Source organism: Rutidosis leptorrhynchoides, chromosome 3 (assembly GCF_046630445.1).
Source record: "Rutidosis leptorrhynchoides isolate AG116_Rl617_1_P2 chromosome 3, CSIRO_AGI_Rlap_v1, whole genome shotgun sequence".
NCBI lineage: Eukaryota > Viridiplantae > Streptophyta > Magnoliopsida > Asterales > Asteraceae > Rutidosis > Rutidosis leptorrhynchoides.
The window spans coordinates 657,744,001-657,762,986 of record NC_092335.1 but is presented as its reverse complement, the minus strand read 5'-3'; the positions used below and the strand labels follow the sequence as shown (position 1 = coordinate 657,762,986).

Here is an 18,986-nt window from a genome sequence, read left to right as displayed (position 1 = left end):
AACTAAGTTAGGGTTTTGTCCCCAATTCATTGTGTCCCAATATTTGAAATTTGGTAAATGTATATCACACACTTGTTTAAATTCTAGAAGTAGGAACCAAAGAGCCAATGACTTGGCGGTATCGAGGTCACCCTTACAACCTTGAGGTTGAGGTTGAGGTTGAGGGTTCGAGTCTTGTTTAGGACATTTCGTGGTGTAAATATTCGTATTAGTATTAGGTGGGTGTGTGTGTTTGCCTTTAAAAAAAATAATAATAATAATAATAATTCTAGAAGTAGGATGACATTTATGTATATATATAGCTTAAAAGTTAGTTTTGCTTCATGATCTGAAGTATACTTAAGAGACAGGTAACAGACTAACAGTTATTATCACTTGACTACTTAAGTTTAGGCTGAAGGTGAAAACTTTATGAAGAATTAGATTGAAAGTTAATGACTTAAGTTTTCAGGTAACCGAATACTATTAAAAGTTGAATCAGCTTTGATATTTCAATGATTATAGTTGATATAAAGATGATTACTACTGTTCATTTTGTTTATGTGAAGTTGATATTTGATGCTATAGAATTTGGAATAAACACTTATGATTACATTGGTATAGAGTTTGTGGATGTAAACTTGTATAGTTTTTAGGTTATACCAAAGTTTCTATTTGTAGGAGGGTTACATAACTCTCATAATGATTTTCAATTTTTGATTAAAACTTGAATGATAATATTATGGTGCGATAACGTTCAAACATAACTATAAAGGAACCCGACAGGAACAAAATTATAGCGCCTAAGTTACTACCGAAATGATCAATAAAGAACTAATTTAGGGAGAAGTCCTCCCAAAATTAGTTCTATTGAATCCTCTTGTATATATTGAAATTATACAAAGTGGGTCGGGCTTAAGTACGTCGCAATTGGTTCACCTTGTTGATTATTGTTTCAACAGAAGTATCAAACGCATCTTTTAAAGTATCCAATTTGGATTCAGCGTATATCATTTTTGGGATCAAATTTATGACTTCTCTCCTCATCATCATGATCTTCGCAGGATCGATTTCACCAAGACGCTTTTCTATACTTACATTCTTACGAATATCTTCCTCTGAGATAAAAACCGAATATTCTTTATGGTTTTTCGGTACATGCCAAGTGTATTGTGTATAGAAAGAATCCGGATGAAAGAAAACGGGAATACAACCAGCTAAGATCGAATCGAAAGTCGATCTTCGTGTAGGTGTATCACCTCGAGGTTGTAAGCAAAAAACCGATCTTCCAAACCTATTCATTAAAAAACTCGGTGAATGACAGTAAATTTCCTGATTCCCACATCTAAAATATTTACCTACACTCGAATTCCTGCATTGATCGATTATACGACTCCTAATAGAATCATGGTAGTCGCGTGACTCACCAACAAACGAAAACAACCATTTTCGGTCCCATTTCATCACCTTGTTTTGCCAAGCGAAAACATCAGAATCTTTAGACGGATGAAAATAAGTTGGATAGGGAATAGCGAAATCGTTTGTATCTTGCGGGTTTGATTCAATTAGAAGCATCGTCATGTTTCTCGCAACGGGTAAATTCAAAAAACTATTTCCCGAAATCTGTTCATCTTGAATCGGTCTTCTAAAATTCCAAGTGGTTCTACCTCCAACAAGAAAATGATCTTTACCGTTCATTCTCTTCCATTCGTCTAGTTTTTGTAACCAATCTTGAAGATCAAGAGAAGCAGCATCTCTAACAGAACTATTATATCCACCATAAAGATATTTTTGTGCATCAAACCCTGCGTAAAACGGGACAAAAATAGCAGAAGCCATTGACGAATCATTTGTCAAACACTCGTATTGTTTCATTCGAGTGTTGAATATGAGATCAAGATTCCACTGATTTGTATCATACCATCCATTATCTGAAAGCACACCTTCACTATTGTTTGATGCTGGACCAAACCCATTATTTTTAATCAGTTTACACATGTCGCAAAATGCGTTAATACTCTTACATTCGTTCACTATATCTTCATTAAATCGGGATGGAAGATCGTGAACATAAACGTACCTTCCATCACATGAATCGGAGATAGTTGTTTCTGAGTTCACTATATCATGATCACTACGAAGTATGGATTGGGGAACAATACTCAAATGATAGAACAATATGTAAAACGAAAAAACTGCCCAAAATACTACCCCTGTTGCACAAAAATGGAAGTCTTGAAACATGATATTTGGTTTCTTCATGAATGGAGATCACAGAGGATGAGTTAGTGACTTTAGGTGAATACATTGTTATGTTGATTACTGATTATATATAAGGATATATGATGAAATGAGCATGACCTATTCACTTAGTAAGTACAATGTTTTAAATTTAAACCCAAATAACTGAAAATTAACACATTTAATAGCGTAATCTCTAATCATCATCACAATACTGAGTAATTGTGGTTTTAGGTTCAAACTTCAATCACAATACATTTTGAGATAGTCAGAGAAATGTTAGAAACGGTCAACGGTCACGGGTTAACCGACGAAGCTGTGAACATTTGAGTGAAATTATAATTTCAATACGAAATTTTTCATAAATATATACAAATGTCTATCCCTTGACTTGAACCCATAATGTCGGGTTACATCGATACCGTTAACGGTACCAATAACTTTGTGCGTTAAAGTAAAACTAACTGTCGTGACCCAACATGAACTGAAGGTAAGCTAGCAAGGACTCATTTAATTGATAGATTATGCTTAACGTAAGAAAAACATTGCATTAAAACAATATATACCAGGACATTGTAATGGAAATGATAAGAAGCTATGCTTCAATTTTACTCAACATTTAATTTTAATTAACCAATTAAATTGATTTATTTAATTTCCTAAAAAGTATAAGATATAATTCGTACGAAAGATTTTGAAAAAAAAAAAAAAATCTTTTGAATTCATTTATTTTATTTTATGTTATGCTATTTTATTTATTAAGATTAAGATAATAATTTTAAACGATTACTCCGTATTATGGTAGATCATTGCAGCATAACTTTGTTTGGTTTTTTAGTTTAAGCAGCAAGGAAATCAATACTTAATCGATTTAAAGAACTCAAAGTATAGTTAATCTTGCTTCCTGAATCGATGAGAAACAGTAAACCAAGTAATTGTACATCTTTTGATAGTAAAAATCTTTGTTGTGTTTTTATATTTCTAAGTTCCTAACCAACTTTTCAGTAAACTTATCATTTCGACCCTCATTTTGCATACTACGGAGTACGGAGTACTTCGCAGTTGTGTCACCTTGTTGATAACTGCTTCCACAGATACATCAAACGCATTGTTTAAAGTCTACATTTTGGATCCGAGCATATAAAATTCTCGGGATCCAATTAATAACCTCTTTTCTCATTGTCTTGATCTTCGTAGGATCAATACGATTAACTGATGAAGGCGTTCTTCAATACGTACCGTGTTTTGAATAACATCCTCTGAGATAAAAACCAAATATTAAGTATGGTTTATTGATACATGCCAAATGTGTGGTTTATAAAAAGAATCAGGATGAAAGAAAAACAGGTATACAACCAGCTAAGATTGAATCAAAAGCTGATCACTTTGCAGCATAATCACCTTGAGGTTGTAAGCAAAAAAACCGATCTTTTAAACATATTCATTACACTATTCGGCGAACGACACTTAGTTTCCTGACCCCACACTCCAAATGCTTCCCAACGCTCGAATTCTTGCACTGATCTATTGAAACACTCCTGATTGAGTAGTGGTCATTTGGGCAGGCTGCACTGATCGGTCGTTATTTGATGTGATTATTTGTACTTAAAAGCAATAAACTTGTTCGTGTTTGGATGGAAAACTGGTTACTTTGATATGTTTTTGATATATGAAAGGTTAGAGGGATTTTGAGTTAAGATGTTGAAAAGTGATGATTTTATGAATTTTGCGTGTTGTTACTGTTTTGACCATAACTCACTTATACGACCTCTGGTTGAGGTGATTCGAATTGCCATACGTCCGTAAATCAAAGAGCTACAACTTTCTTTTAGATTGTTTGAATTCTGCACAAGCTGCTGGAGATGTAAGGAATTGTCGACTACCAGCAGGTTTAAATGTGAGTAAATATCATTTAAATGAGGCCAATTGGGCTTACAAGGCTGCACGATGAGAACAAAAAAGGAGGTCTGGTGTCTAGCTATAGAAGATCAATTATAAGTTAATCATGGGCTAATCATGAATTATCATTTGGTGGGCTTTTGGGAAACTAAAATTAAAAGGGTCAATCACCAAAATACCCATTTTTTTGGTCTTTTCTGAGCTGGTACCCAAAAAAAAAAAACCTTGACAAAATACCCGCGCAAGGCGCAAGAGACCTTGCGACCTTGCGACTTGCGTCCTTGCGCCTTGCGTCCTTGCGCCTTGCGTCCTTGCGCCTTGCGTCCTTGTGTTAAAAAATTAGGTCAAATATAGAAATCAGACACCACATACACACACACACCCCGACACTCAGCTCTTGCGACCACTTTGCGACCGACGGCGATTACAAAGAACCTTGCACTTGCGACCCCCTTGCGACCCGTCTACCCTTGCGACCTTTCTTGCGCCTGGTGTTTTAGGTTGGACGCAAGGTTGTCCTTGCGTCTTTGCGTCTGGTGTTTTGAGGTGTTCTGGCACAGGCGCAAGGTTCAGTCATGCGTCTTTGCGCCTGGTCTTTTTAGGTGTTCTGGCACAGGCGCAAGGTGTGACTTGCGTCTTTGCGCCTTGTGTTTTAGGTTTGACGCAAGGTTGTCCCTGCGTCCTTGCGCCTGTTGTTTCTGGTTGACGCAAGGTTGTCCTTGCGTCCTTGCGCCCTTTAGTCTTGCGTCCTTGCTTCCATTCTGCAGGCGCAAGGTATGGTCTTGCGTCCTTGCGCCTATTACAGTTTAGCTAATATTGTGTATGTTTTTTGCAGATTTTGATCCCCGTTCACTTTTACGATGCTCAACACTTTATTCTGATTGTGTTGAACTTGGAGGAACAGAAGATATTGGTGTACGATAGTTTGCCCGGTCATGTTGATCAAGAAATTGTCAAGCTCACCAAAGATCTGGGAGATCAATTGCCTGTATACTTAAGAGCAATTGATTACTTTAACCAAAAGCAAGACTCCCAGATTGTTGACTACTTGGAAAACAAGGAGAGCATCGAGTTCATGACCGAGGCAGCACCAGTCGTGCCGGTGCAAGGTGGAAGTAATGGGGACTGTGGTGTTTGGGTCTGCATCCATATGGAGAGGGTGATCTTTGGGTGGGATGAAATCCCAAACATTGGAGATCCTAAAAAGGCCGCAGAAGACTACAGAGTGAGAATGGCCAAGACCTTCTTTCGTGCACGCTTTGATACCCAGGAACCCCCACCAAAAGAGAAAGCAAAAGTTGGTAACTGAGGTTTTATTTTGAAAACTGTAGTTAATTATGTAATTTGTGTATAAAACTGTAAATGTTGTAAACTGTGAACAGGTCCGTAACTGTATTTTTGAAGGCGCAAAGGTGTGTAATCAGACCTTGCGACCTTGCGTCCCGTAATAGCCGTAGACGCAAGGTCCTTCTTGCGGCCTTGCGCCTCGTATTTAGAAGCAGGCGCAAGGTGATTCTTGCGTCTTTGCGCCTTTTTATTAAGCAGGCGCAAGGTTCTTCTTGCGTCCTTGCGCCTATTTTTGAAACATACGCAAGGTTCATCTTGCGACCTTGCGCCACAAAATTTTTATTATTATTGTAACACTAGCTTGTGCATTCAATATTATAACATATGAAGTAACACACGAAACCACATCATAAAATACTAATTAAAAAATATTACAACAATGGAAGACATCACACCTTAATTTGTTCATGAAAATAAACGTATTCTAGGAACTAATTACTACCTAAATTGTACGTTGGATAAAACTGAGATTGATAAGCTTGAGATGGTTCGACTGTCTCTTTCGCCTTCGAGGTTGTGTTTCTTGCCCGTTGAGAAGTTGATTCACCTGTTCGGTCATAAGCAGCTGGGCATGTTGATCGAGAATGACCTGGTTCTTTGCAACGACTACAAGTTCTTACTTTTTTTGAAGTTTCTTCACCTTTTGAAGGAATGCGTTTTTTACCTTTAGGACGTCCAGGTTGTCTTTTCTTTAGAACTGGGGGGTGTACAAGTTGCAAAATCCCGGGAACCGGATCCGACCATTCAGACCGATGGGGGAGAGGAAGAATGTGTTCGGAATACGTATTTATGTATGTTTGAGTGCTGAACCAATGTGATACATAACAACTAATATCCTCCACTCCGAAGTGTCGTGCTGATGCAATCACATGACCGCAGGGTATGCCTGATAATTGCCATTGACCACATGAACAAGTTCTATCTTGTAGATTAACCAACCCATTTTTTCGTCCATCATGTACCTCTATTAGATCATTTGTCGATGGAAATGCTCGCCATCTTCTTGATTTGTCCGTCCTCTTAGCTAGCTTACGTTCAACATATGGAGTAACCGGTGAAGTAAGACTAACTGATTTGTTGCGATGTTTGAAATACCAATCCTGTATTGAACAACGAAAAAATTCGAACAACATGCAAACAGGTAGTTTACGAGCATGTCTTGATAGAGAGTTTATAGACTCTACACTGTTGCTTGTAAGGTATGAATACCTAATATGAGTAGATTGACTTCTGGACCATCTATTGATACCATCCTCACATAGAACTTTATAAGACGCTTTCAATCTCCTTCGAAATACATCCAGATGATCATGAAAATCCGACGCACGGTACGCCTTAACCATTTTCCAAAAGTGCCATTCGAAGAATTTCATCTTGTTGGATTTAGTTTTGATGTTCATGAATAAATGACGTGCACAATGAGCGTGAAACGCTTCCGGAAACACGTTTGCAATGCCGTGTGCTATTGAAGCAGCACGATCAGAAATAAAAGTAATCTCTGACATACGATCAACCATACCATAACTCATTAAATGATCTCTTAGGTTACCAAAAAACCATGACCAAACACTGTTTGTCTCGCCTTCACCAATTCCATAAGCCAATGGCAAAATTCCATTATTGCCATCCATCGCAACAGCAACTAAATTAGTACCCAGGTACCCACCCTTTAAATGTGCAGCATCGACGATGATTATCGGGCGGACATGTTGCACAAATGATCGAATCTGCATGAAATTTTCACAGTAAATCAAATATTATTAATAAAGACCTCATACACCATACGCAAGGCGCAAGGTTTTTATTGCGTCATTGCGTATTAGTTGGCGCAAGGTGACCCTTGCGCCTTTGCGTATGGTGTACATATTAAAAGGTGGTTTTTGCTAAAATATATTTACTTACAACTACTCCAATGGACATGTAACACATCACAAATTTATTTTCTTTATCGGTAACCAAATTGGTGATGGTCCCCGGGTTGTGGATCTTAAGGTTATGAAGGTAAATGGGAAGCATTCTAAAGGAGTCATCACTACTGCCACGTAACATCTCTATTGCTTGACACTTGGCCCTCCATGCTTGATTGTATGATACACTCACTCTAAACCGATTAGCTACATCATCACGTATATCTTTTGGTTTATACTCTCGATTAGCAGCCTTGAACGAATCCATAAGAATACTACCCAACACCTTTTTAGTAGCATGTTTATTGTTTCCCATAATTTGTGTGCGTGAGCAAGTGTGTACGTCATGCAACTTTTTAACCATAAAGTTTTCAGTGTGTCTTATTTTGTATGCACTACATTTCCACTCACAATTTGGCAACACACATTTAGCGGTGTACCGAGATTTGTCTGACTTTACAGGCTTTATTTGAAAGTTTTCTTCAAGGCATTTTGTAAATAGCTGGTTTAGGAATTCTTCCTTGTTCGAAAACGTTTGACGAACTTTGACCAAATCATATACCTGATACGTGGTTGGAATTGGGGTCGTAAATTCTGGGTTTTCTTCATCTTGCTGACTGTGTAGAGTTGGCATATTCCATAATACATCTTGTTTTTCTTCATCTTCTTCATCTTCATCTTCATCTTCCTCGTCACTTGCTTCATCCGATTCACTAGACCCAACAACAGGTATAAACGGGTTCTCTATTTTTTTTATTTTACACACGTTCTCGGCGCCATGGTTGAAGAAGTCAAATTCTTCTGTGTTTGGAGGTGGTATTTCAGCCTGTTTTTCTTCCGAATAGTGTGTTTCGAGGTTTGGTTCGGAATTGTGTATTTCATCCTGTTCTTTTTGCAGATGGTGAGTTTGTTTGTTTGGTTGAGACTCGAGAATCCGGAGGTTTTGTTGGAGATGGTGTGTTTGTGGATTTTGTTGGGGCTGGTGTGTTTGTGAATTTTGTCCGGGTTGAAGCATTCTAACTTTGTCGACAACATAAATATCAATAGGCTCGTTTGTGACAGCGTGTTTTAAAAACTCAAAAAAATCTTCATGATCATCAGTAATATCAAAAATATGATTATTATCAATATATCTTAGCGAAACAGGTGCATTAGGTGGCAATTCAATTTTTTTGAGAATTTTCCTTAACAATACTCTTCGATTTATTGGTTTTTGTGGAGCAAGTGGTAGTTTTAATCTGGTTCTAAAACAGTCAAGAGGCAGATACATAGGTATGTTGTTAACAAATTCAAAATTACCTCCACAACATACATGAACAACAAATGCTTCATCATTACTACAGCTCATTAAGACACAAATTAGTGAAAAAATAGATAAAAGTTGGTACCTTAACGATGCTCTAATGACTTGATCTTTTTGAAAATGAAGTAAAATAAAATTATTAATCTGGAGTTCTAGCCTCATTAAATAGACAGGTACATAATCTTATCCGTAAAGGTACAAAGAATCCAAAAAAATCTTATCCAGAAATCAGGAAAAATCCATTCTGATAAGGCGCAAGGCGCAAGGACGCAAGGACGCAAGCCCTTATCCTTGCGCCTTGCGTTTACACGCAAAGGCGCAAGCCGCAAGGTCGCAAGGTCTAAAGATACTTGCGCCTTGCGCGGGCAAATTCTCAAAAAAAAAAAAAGGGGGTTCCAGCTCAGAAAAGGCCAAAAAAATGGGTATTTTGGTGATTGACCCAAATTAAAACCCTATTGTGGGTTGGTTTGTTTTTATGTTGTATTACGGGTATGTTTGGCAAACTAGCTGATAGCTGATAGTTGTTAGTTTTTTATATATATTTAGGTGTTTAACAAGGTAGTTAAAATTGTTAAAATAAAGAGTAAAATGTCAAAAAGCTAAGAGCTTTGATATAAAAAGCCAACAAGAACAAAATTATAGGGCCTAAGTTACTACTCAAATGATCAAGAAAGAACTAATTTAGGGACAGGTACTCCCTAAATTAGTTCTATTGAATCCTCTTGTTGTATATATTGAACTTATACATAGTGGGTCGGGCCTAAGTACGTCGCATTTGGTTCACCTTGTTGATTATTGTTTCAACGGATATATCAATCGCATCTTCTAAAGTATTCAATTTGGATTCAGCGTATATCATCCTCGGGATCATATTTACAACTTCTCGCCTCATCATCATGATCTCCATAGGATCAATTGCGCTTAGACGCTGTTCTATACTTACATTCCTACGAATATCATCCTCTGAGATAAAAAATGAATATTCTTTATGGTTTTTCGGTACATGCCAAGTGTATTGTGTATAGAAAGAATCTGGATGAAAGAAAACTGGAATACAACCAGCTAAGATCGAATCGAAAGTCGATCTTCTTGTAGATGTATCACCTCGAGGTTGTAAGCAAAAAACCGATCTTCCAAACCTATTCATCAATATACTCGGCGATTGACAGTTAATTTCCCAACTCCCACATACTAAATATTCACCTACGCTCGAACTCCTGCATTGATCGATTATACGACTCCTAATAGAGTCCGGGTAGTTGCGTGTCCTACCAGCAAACGAAAACAACAATTTTCGGTCCCATTTCAACACCTTGTTTTGCCAATCGAAAATATCCGAATCTTTAGATGGATGAAAGTAAGTTGGATAGGGAATAGCGAACTCGTTTGAATCTTGTGGCTTTGATTCAATGAGAAGCATTGTCATGTTTCTAGCAACCGGTAAGTTCAAAAACTTATTCCCCCAATCGGAATCATCGTCTCTTAATCTTCGAAAATCCCAAGTAGGTCGACCTCCAACAAGAAAATGATCTTGACCGTTCATTCTCTTCCATTCATCTCTTTTTTGTAACCAATCAACAAGATCAAGAGATGCAGCATCTCTTATAGAGATATTATAGCCATAAAGATATTTTTGTGCATCAAACCCTGCGTAAAACGGGACAAAAATAGCAGCAGCCATTGATGAATCGTTTGTCAAACACTCGTATTGTTTCATTCGAGTGTTGAAAATGAGATCAAGATTATACTGATTTGTATCATACCATCCATTATCTGAAAGTACACCTTCACTATCGTTTAATGCAGGACCAAACCCATTATTTATAATGAGATTACACATGTCGCAATATGCGTTTATACTTTTACATTCATTCACTATATCTTCGTTAAATCGCGAAGGAAGATCGTGAACATAAACATACCGTCCACCACATTGATCATGTTTTGGGTTTTTTGTTTGAGAGATTGTTGTTTTTGAGTTAACTATTTCATGATCACCACCAACTATGGATCGGGGAACGATACTCAAATGATAGAACAGTATGCAAAACGTAACAAACACCGAAATTACTACCCGGATTGAACACGTATGAAACCCTTGAAAGATGATATTTGGTTTCGTCATGAATGAAGATCACAAATTAAGGATGAGTGAGTGATTTTGCGTGAATACATTTACATTGTTATGTTAAAAGCCCTTTGGTGCTTTAAGTAAAACAAATTGTCATGACCTAACATAAATTGAAGGTAAGCTAGCAATAAGTAACAACTCATTAAATTAACAAATTATGCTTAACGGAAAGAAAAACATTGCATTAAATATTAAATAAAACAATATATACTAGGACAATATGACATTGTGATGTCAATTTTACTTTACATTCAATTAACCAATTAAATTTATTAATTAATATTAGAAGAAATGTTCTTAGGAAGAAGTAAGTAGACCATTTCAATTAAGTTTGTTTCTTGATCTCTTTAACTTAATTTAGGTTTTGCTTGATTTTGAATCTTGTGTTGACTCATCTTTCAAAAATTTTCTGCAAAATGAGATAATATATTAATTTTGAAACATACAGTAGGCCGGATATACCCTAAGCCCAAGAAAGCAAAAGGCCCAAAACATGAACCCAATACAACAATCAAAACACACAATTACAAACAAAACCTATTGCCTGCTACATTCATATCCCACTTTTTAGCCACTGATCATAAAACTTTAGAAGACTTAATCTTCATTGAAACAAGCTTTAACCGAATAGAATTCTGGATAACCCCAGCTAATTCATCTTCAAACCTCTTCTTCTTCTTGAATGTTCTAAAATTCCTTTCTTGCCACACAAAATATACACAAGCAGCAAAAGCAATACGATTTGTTATAATATATAAATATATATATATATAAATGGATAGTCAATTATTGATACACAAAAGTAATATTATTGTATTACCTAAACTTGTGATATTTTTGCTATAAATAGCCATGAATGCAAGCATTAAACTTGCACCATTTTCTCACACTTACAAAGTGTTTCTTTCTTTCTCTCCATTATCATCTTTGTTCTTACACTTCATTATTAGTATTCTTAATCAAGAATCAAATCACTAAAGGTAGTTATAAGCCTACTGAATTATAACATCAAGAATCAAACCACTAAAGGTAGTTATAAGCCTACTGAATTATAACACGTTATCAGCACGATAATCTTAATACTAATTATGGTTGGCTCTGCCACCTAAATGATATATGGTCGGTTATACCACCTGAACAATATATGGTCGACACTGTCGTCTAATTATCATTTATGTTACTAACATTTATATTTCAATTATCTAACATTTATATGGCCGACACTGTTGCCTAATTATCATTTATGTTACTAACATTTATATTTCTATTATCTAACATTTATATGGCCGACACTGTCGCCTAATTATCATTTATGTTTACTAATATTTATATTTATGTTATATAACATTTATTAATGATTGCTTACATATGGTCGACACTGTCACCTACTTATCATTTATGTTATATTAAATTTATGTTTAATGTTTATATACTTATGAATATAAAGTGACTATAATTTATCATGTTGTTTGTTTTAATAGAAAATGTCGAATCTGGAAAAGCTTAAATTTACTCCTTTAGAATCAACTGGAAACAACTACATGCCATGGGTTATAAAAGTAAAAATGCATCTTAAATCAATGGGCATTCTTGAAGCCATAAATGAAAACAACACTTGTTCTGAAAAAGAACAAGCAACGGCATGTTGCTTTATTCATCAACATATTGATGAATGCTTACAAAATAATTATGTGACTGTAGAAGATCCCCATGTTTTATGGGAAGGTCTCAAAAGCAGATTCAATAATCAAAGAGAAATTTTACTTCCAGCTGCTATGGAACAATGGAGAACATTAAGGTTCCAAGACTTTAAGAAAGTAAATGAATATAGCTCAGCTCTGTATAATACATGTTCACAACTTAAATTCTGTGGACATGAAATAAGTGATGCAGACATGATGGAGAAAACTTTCTCCACAATGAATGCTGCAAACATCACAGTGCAAAGAAATTTGAGAATGCTAAAGTTCAAAACATATCCTGAACTTAATTCATATCTCTTAGTTGCAGAGCAAAATGATGAGCTATTAATGAAAAATCAGCAATCCCGTCCTACTGGTACACTTGCAATCCCTGAAGCAAATACTGCAAATAATTATAAACAGGGACAAGGACGCGGGCAAGGTCGTGGTTATAATAACCATCACCATCATCATGCCAAAAGCCATAACTATGGTAGAAACCATCCTTATGGTAATGGTAATGGGCGAGGACGTGGTCGTGGTCGTGGCCATGGTGGTCAAAGAAATAATAATCCACGAAAATATAAATATCAACCACAAAACAAGCCCACTAAACAAGATGTTGAAGAAAATTCTTCTAAAAATTCTGAAGAATCTTGCTACAGATGTGGTAGAATGGGCCACTGGGCTAATACTTGCCGAACATCTAAACATCTTGTTAAGATGTATCAGGATTCACTGAAAGATAAAGAAAAGGAAGTAAACTTTGTGGATAACGTCGATCCAACAGTCACTGAGAAACCATCTGATTTATATGAAGATTTCTTGAATGTTTAAGTTGTGTGTCTTTCGAAAAATAAACGATTTAATATCGTCTGTCTTTGTCATTATGTTTGCTAAATGTTTCAGTACTATCTATTTGCGTGTAAAATATTGTGTAATATTAATGTACTCACTATTTATTTCTTATATATGAAGTTCAATATGAATTTTGCTGGAATACAACATCAATCAAGTGGTGGAGATCTCTGTATAGCAGACAGTGGAACTACACACACTATACTTAAATCCGAGAAATATTTTATTGATCTAAAACCAACGAAAGGAACTTTACATACAATATCAGGACCTGCTAACTTGATAAAAGGGATAGGAAAGGCAAATTTCATACTACCAAATGGTACAAAATTTTTAATAAATGATGCCTTATTTTCTCCCAAGTCAAGCAGAAATTTATTGAGTTTCTCCGACATATACCTTAACGGGTATGATTATCAGTCAGTGACAACAGAAAATGAGAAATATTTAAGTATCACTGACAAGAGTCATGTGGTTGAAAAACTGCCAAGACTTAGTTCTGGATTACATTATACACATATAAATGTACCAGAAATACATATGATAGTTAACGAAAAATATATTGATCCTGGTGTATTCAGTTTATGGCATAACAGATTAGGCCATCCAGGATCAACAATGATGAAAAGGATTATTGAATGTACTCATGGACATCCACTAAAGGATAGAAAAATCCATCATGATACAATGGTTCCATGTACATCTTACTCTCTTGGAAAATTGATAACTAGACCCTCACCACTTAAGGTTGAGAAAGAATCACCAATGTTTCTTGAAAGAATTCAAGGTGATATATGTGGACCAATTCATCCACCATGTGGACCATTTAGATATTTCATGGTTCTAATAGACGCATCTAGCAGATGGTCTCATGTTTGTCTGTTATCAAGCCGTAATGTGGCATTTGCAAAATTTCTTGCCCAAATTATTAAATTGAGAGCTCATTTTCCTGATTACACCATTAAAAGGGTGAGACTTGATAATGCTGGTGAATTTACATCTCAAGCATTTAATGACTATTGTATGTCTATAGGAATTGTTGTTGAACATTCTGTTGCTCATGTGCATACACAAAATGGTTTAGCCGAGTCATTGATTAAACGTTTACAGTTAATCGCTAGACCATTGATAATGAGAACAAAACTCCCTGTATCTATATGGGGTCATGCAATTTTACATGCTGTTGCATTGATTCGCATCAGACCAAGTGCAAGTCATAAATATTCCCCCCTACAACTTGCTTTTGGTCAAGAGCCAAATATTTCCCATCTTAGAACATTTGGTTGTGCAGTGTATGTTCCAATTGCGACACCACAACGTACAAAAATGGGTCCTCAAAGGAGGTTGGGAATATATGTTGGATATGAAACATCTTCAATATTAAGGTATATTGAACCTATGACAGGTGACGTTTTTACAGCACGTTTTGCTGATTGTCATTTTAATGAAACATTGTTCCCTAGATTAGGGGGAGAAATGAAAAATAAAGAAAATGATGTTTTATGGTGTGAACCTCAATTAAAGTATCTTGATCCTCGCACAAAAGAATGCGAGACAGAAGTTCAAAAGATAATGCATATACAAGAACTTGCAAATCAATTGCCTGATGCATTTACAGATACAAAAACGGTGACAAAATCATATATACCAGCAGTAAATACTCCAGCTCGAATTGAAATTCCAAAAGCTGGCAATAACGTCACTCATGAATCTTTGCCACGTCAGAAACGTGGAAGACCAATTGGTTCAAAGGATAAAAATCCTCGAAAAAGAAAATCAGCTGATAATGAAGTAAAAGAAAGTGTTCAAGAAGAACCACAAATCAGTACTCCTACTGCAGAGGAGATTGATGATGTCAATACAGAAATTGCAATCAATTATGCATATTCAAAAATATTATGGAACCGAAATGAAATGAAAAATCTTGATGAGAAATTTTCATTTAATGTTGCATATGACATCATGAATAATGATGATGATCCAGAACCAACATCTATGGTTGAATGTCAAAATAGACATGATTGGGCTCAATGGAAAGAAGCAATACGAGCTGAATTAGAATCACTCAATAAAAGAAAAGTTTTCGAATCCATCATTCTCACTCCTAAAGATGTGAAACCTGTAGGATACAGATGGATTTTTGTCCGAAAAAGAAATGAGAAAAATGAAGTTACAAGGTATAAAGCTAGACTTGTAGCTCAAGGTTTTTCTCAAAGACCGGGAATTGATTATGAAGAAACTTATTCCCCTGTTATGGATGCAATTACTTTTAGATACTTAATCAGCCTGGCAGTTTCTAAAAATTTAGAAATGCATCTCATGGATGTTGTGACTGCTTATCTATATGGATCACTTGATAGTGATATATATATGAAGATACCTGAAGGATTTAAGGTACCAGAAGCATCAAATGCAAAACTCAAAGAAATGTATTCGATTAAATTACAAAGATCTTTATATGGGTTAAAACAATCGGGACGTATGTGGTATAACCGATTAAGTGATTACTTGATAAGAAAAGGGTATACAAATAACCTTACTTGTCCTTGTGTTTTCATTAAGAAAACAACATCCGGATATGTGATCATAGCTATTTATGTTGATGATCTTAACATCATAGGTACAAATAAAGAGATCCATGAAGCCATTCAACTTCTAAAGAAAGAATTTGAAATGAAAGATATCGGAAAAACCAAGTATTGCCTTGGTTTACAAATTGAGCATATGCCTAATGGTTTACTTGTACATCAAACAACATATACTGAAAAGATTCTGAAACGTTTCAATATGGACAAGGCAAAACCATTAAGTACTCCTATGGTTGTTAGATCACTCAATGTTGAAACTGATCCATTTCGTCCATGTGAAGATCATGAAGATATTCTTGGACCAGAAGTACCATATCTTAGTGCAATTGGAGCTCTTATGTATCTTACAAATTGTACAAGACCTGACATTTCTTTTGCAGTTAATTTGTTGGCAAGGTTCAGCTCTGCTCCTACCAAAAGCCACTGGAATGGGATCAAACACATATTTCGATACCTTCGAGGAACTACTGATTTAGGATTATTTTATTCTAACGAATCAAAACAATATTTGGTTGGTTATGCTGATGCAGGTTATTTATCTGATCCACATAAAGCTAAATCTCAAACTGGATATGTATTCCTAAATGAAGGTACTGCAATATCATGGCGTTCTCAAAAACAAACACTTGTTGCTACATCATCAAATCATGCCGAAGTGATTGCATTACATGAAGCTACTCGGGAATGTTTTTGGTTGAGATCAATGACACAAATCATTACTGATTCTTGTGGACTAGAACGCGATAAAAGTCCAACAATTATCTATGAAGATAATGCAGCTTGCATAGCACAGATGAAAGAAGGGTATATCAAAAGTGACCGAACCAAACACATACCTCCTAGATTCTTCTCATACACTCAAAATCTCATTAAGGACAACGAGATTGAAATGAGATATGTTCAATCCAGCAAAAACTCTGCTGATCTTTTCACGAAAGCACTTCCAACTGCTATTTTCAGAACACACGTTCATAACATTGGCATGAGACATGTTCAAAAGATGTAACAACCGAAGCGATGTCTACTTGAGGGGGAGTCAACTCCATGCTGCACTCTTTTTCCCTTAGCTAAAGTTTTTCCCACTTGGTTTTCTTTAGCAAGGTTTTTAACGAGGCAGTAACTTACAGTTGATCTTCAACAAACAAAATTGCTATCCAAGGGGGAGTGTTATAATATATAAATATATATATATAAATGGATAGTCAATTATTGATACACAAAAGTAATATTATTGTATTACCTAAACTTGTGATATTTTTGCTATAAATAGCCATGAATGAAAGCATTAAACTTGCACCATTTTCTCACACTTACAAAGTGTTTCTTTCTTTCTCTCCATTATCATCTTTGTTCTTACACTTCATTATTAGTATTCTTAATCAAGAATCAAATCACTAAAGGTAGTTATAAGCCTACTGAATTATAACATCAAGAATCAAACCACTAAAGGTAGTTATAAGCCTACTGAATTATAACACGATTCAAAATATTCCAAATATTATTTGAATATGGATATTGAAACAGAACCTGCACTATCCCACTGAACTGATTAGGAATACCTTTAAAAATCAATTTCTCCTTTATCATCTTCCAAACACATTCACTAAAATCACACTAGAAAAAGAGATGATTTATAGAATCTGTATCATGATCACATAAAACACACTTCATGACAAGAGTAGGAAACCATTTTTGAATCCTATCTTGAGTGTTTAACCTATTCAGAATGGCCAGCCACACCACAAAAGCCTGGATCACAATGATTATACCAAACCACATGATACCAATCCACCTTATTTTTATTACTTCTAAAATCCATCTATACTTGTCTTGTAGAGAAATTAACCATCTTTCCACCATTGCTAATCCATCTCACTTCCTCTTTACCATTAATAATAACATAGCCAACATGAGGTTTAATTTTATCCCTCAAATTCATTAATAATCTCCATCCCCAACTATCACTAGATTTACATTCAATATCCCATATGCTTCTACTTTGGAGTTTGACAATGTTGACCCATTTTCCCCATAAAGAATCTTTTTGAGTAAAGATCCTCCACAGGTTTTTAACAATAAGGGTTTCATTCCATTCTTTGAGACTTTTAATACCCAATCCACCTTGATCTTTAGGAATAAGACATCATACCAAGCCACTTTTGCTTTACCTTTTACAGACTCACTTTGACACCATAAAAACCCTTTTAGGCATTTTTCAATCTCCTCTACAATACCTATAGGTAGTCTGTAAACAGACATCTAATAAATCTGTATAGAAGATAAAACAGATTCTACTAACTGTAACCTTCTAGCATATGATAACTTCTTGTTCTTCTAGTTGTTGACTTTTGCTTTGACTTTATCAATTAGACTTTTGCAGTCATTTTTGCCCAGCCTTTTAGATAATAGAGGCACACCAAGATATTTCATAGTCAAACTATCCACATGAAATGACAGAACTTGAAGGATTCTATTCTGAATATCCATTGGAACCCTACCAAAAAAGAGAGTGCTTTTGCTCAAATTTGGAAGTAAACCAGAAACATTACCAAATGTGTCCAAAGCTTTTTTAACCACCTTTACAGAACTCTCATCGCCATGACATAGCACTAGCAAATCATCTTCAAAGCAGATATGGGACAAAGCCATTTGTTTGCATTTATAGTGATATTTGAAACCATGGGAATCTTTAATATTTTTCTCCGTAACTAGATTGAAAACCTCCATGAACAAAGTAAAAAGATAAGGAGAAATTAGATCACCTTGTCTAAGACCTCTACCCCCTTTAAAATACCCTTTGATCTCACCATTAATACATATAGAAAATGAACAATTGGAAACACAAGCCATTATCCATTGGATCATTTTATTATGAAAACCAAACTGCGTCAAAATATCTGCAAGAAACTCCCAATTCACAGTGTCATAAGCTTTTTGAATATCAATCTTCAATGCACACCTTTTAGCCCCTTTAGATCTATTGTACCCTTTTAAAACCTCCTGAGCAACTAAAATATTATCATGAATAGATCTTCCTGGGATGAAGGCACT

The 18,986-nt window shown here is 35.5% G+C and overlaps 3 protein-coding genes across 3 annotated transcripts; all 3 read right to left on the bottom strand.

Moving 5' to 3' along the window:
- Window positions 1-894: 894 nt before the first annotated feature.
- On the bottom strand, window positions 895-2,073 carry LOC139896428 (xyloglucan galactosyltransferase KATAMARI1 homolog). The gene has a single exon (XM_071879073.1). It carries the CDS (start codon window positions 1,975-1,977, stop codon window positions 895-897), a length of 1,083 nt encoding a protein of 360 aa, XP_071735174.1. The 5' UTR covers window positions 1,978-2,073.
- A 3,823-nt stretch (window positions 2,074-5,896) lies between these two features.
- Window positions 5,897-7,837, bottom strand: LOC139899221 (uncharacterized). Its single transcript, XM_071882042.1, has 2 exons — window positions 6,676-7,837; window positions 5,897-6,566 (listed from the first exon to the last, which is right to left on the bottom strand). Exons 1-2 carry the CDS (start codon window positions 7,197-7,199, stop codon window positions 6,491-6,493), a joined length of 600 nt encoding a protein of 199 aa, XP_071738143.1. The 5' UTR covers window positions 7,200-7,837; the 3' UTR covers window positions 5,897-6,490.
- Window positions 7,838-9,436: 1,599 nt separating this feature from the next.
- LOC139902537 (xyloglucan galactosyltransferase KATAMARI1 homolog) lies at window positions 9,437-10,516 on the bottom strand. Its single transcript, XM_071885148.1, has one exon. It carries the CDS (start codon window positions 10,514-10,516, stop codon window positions 9,437-9,439), a length of 1,080 nt encoding a protein of 359 aa, XP_071741249.1.
- Window positions 10,517-18,986: the final 8,470 nt, after the last annotated feature.

What these genes read in the sequence shown, in the direction of transcription:
- LOC139896428 (XM_071879073.1), bottom strand. Translation starts at nt 1,977, where the DNA reads ATGTGTAAACTGATTAAAAATAATGGGTTTGGTCCAGCATCAAACAAT.
- LOC139899221 (XM_071882042.1), bottom strand. Translation starts at nt 7,199, where the DNA reads ATGCAGATTCGATCATTTGTGCAACATGTCCGCCCGATAATCATCGTC. An exon ending in AGTCAATCTACTCATATTAG is followed by an intron (nt 6,567 to 6,675) that starts GTATTCATACCT and finishes TGTTCAATACAG; the next exon opens with GATTGGTATTTCAAACATCG.
- LOC139902537 (XM_071885148.1), bottom strand. Translation starts at nt 10,516, where the DNA reads ATGTGTAATCTCATTATAAATAATGGGTTTGGTCCTGCATTAAACGAT.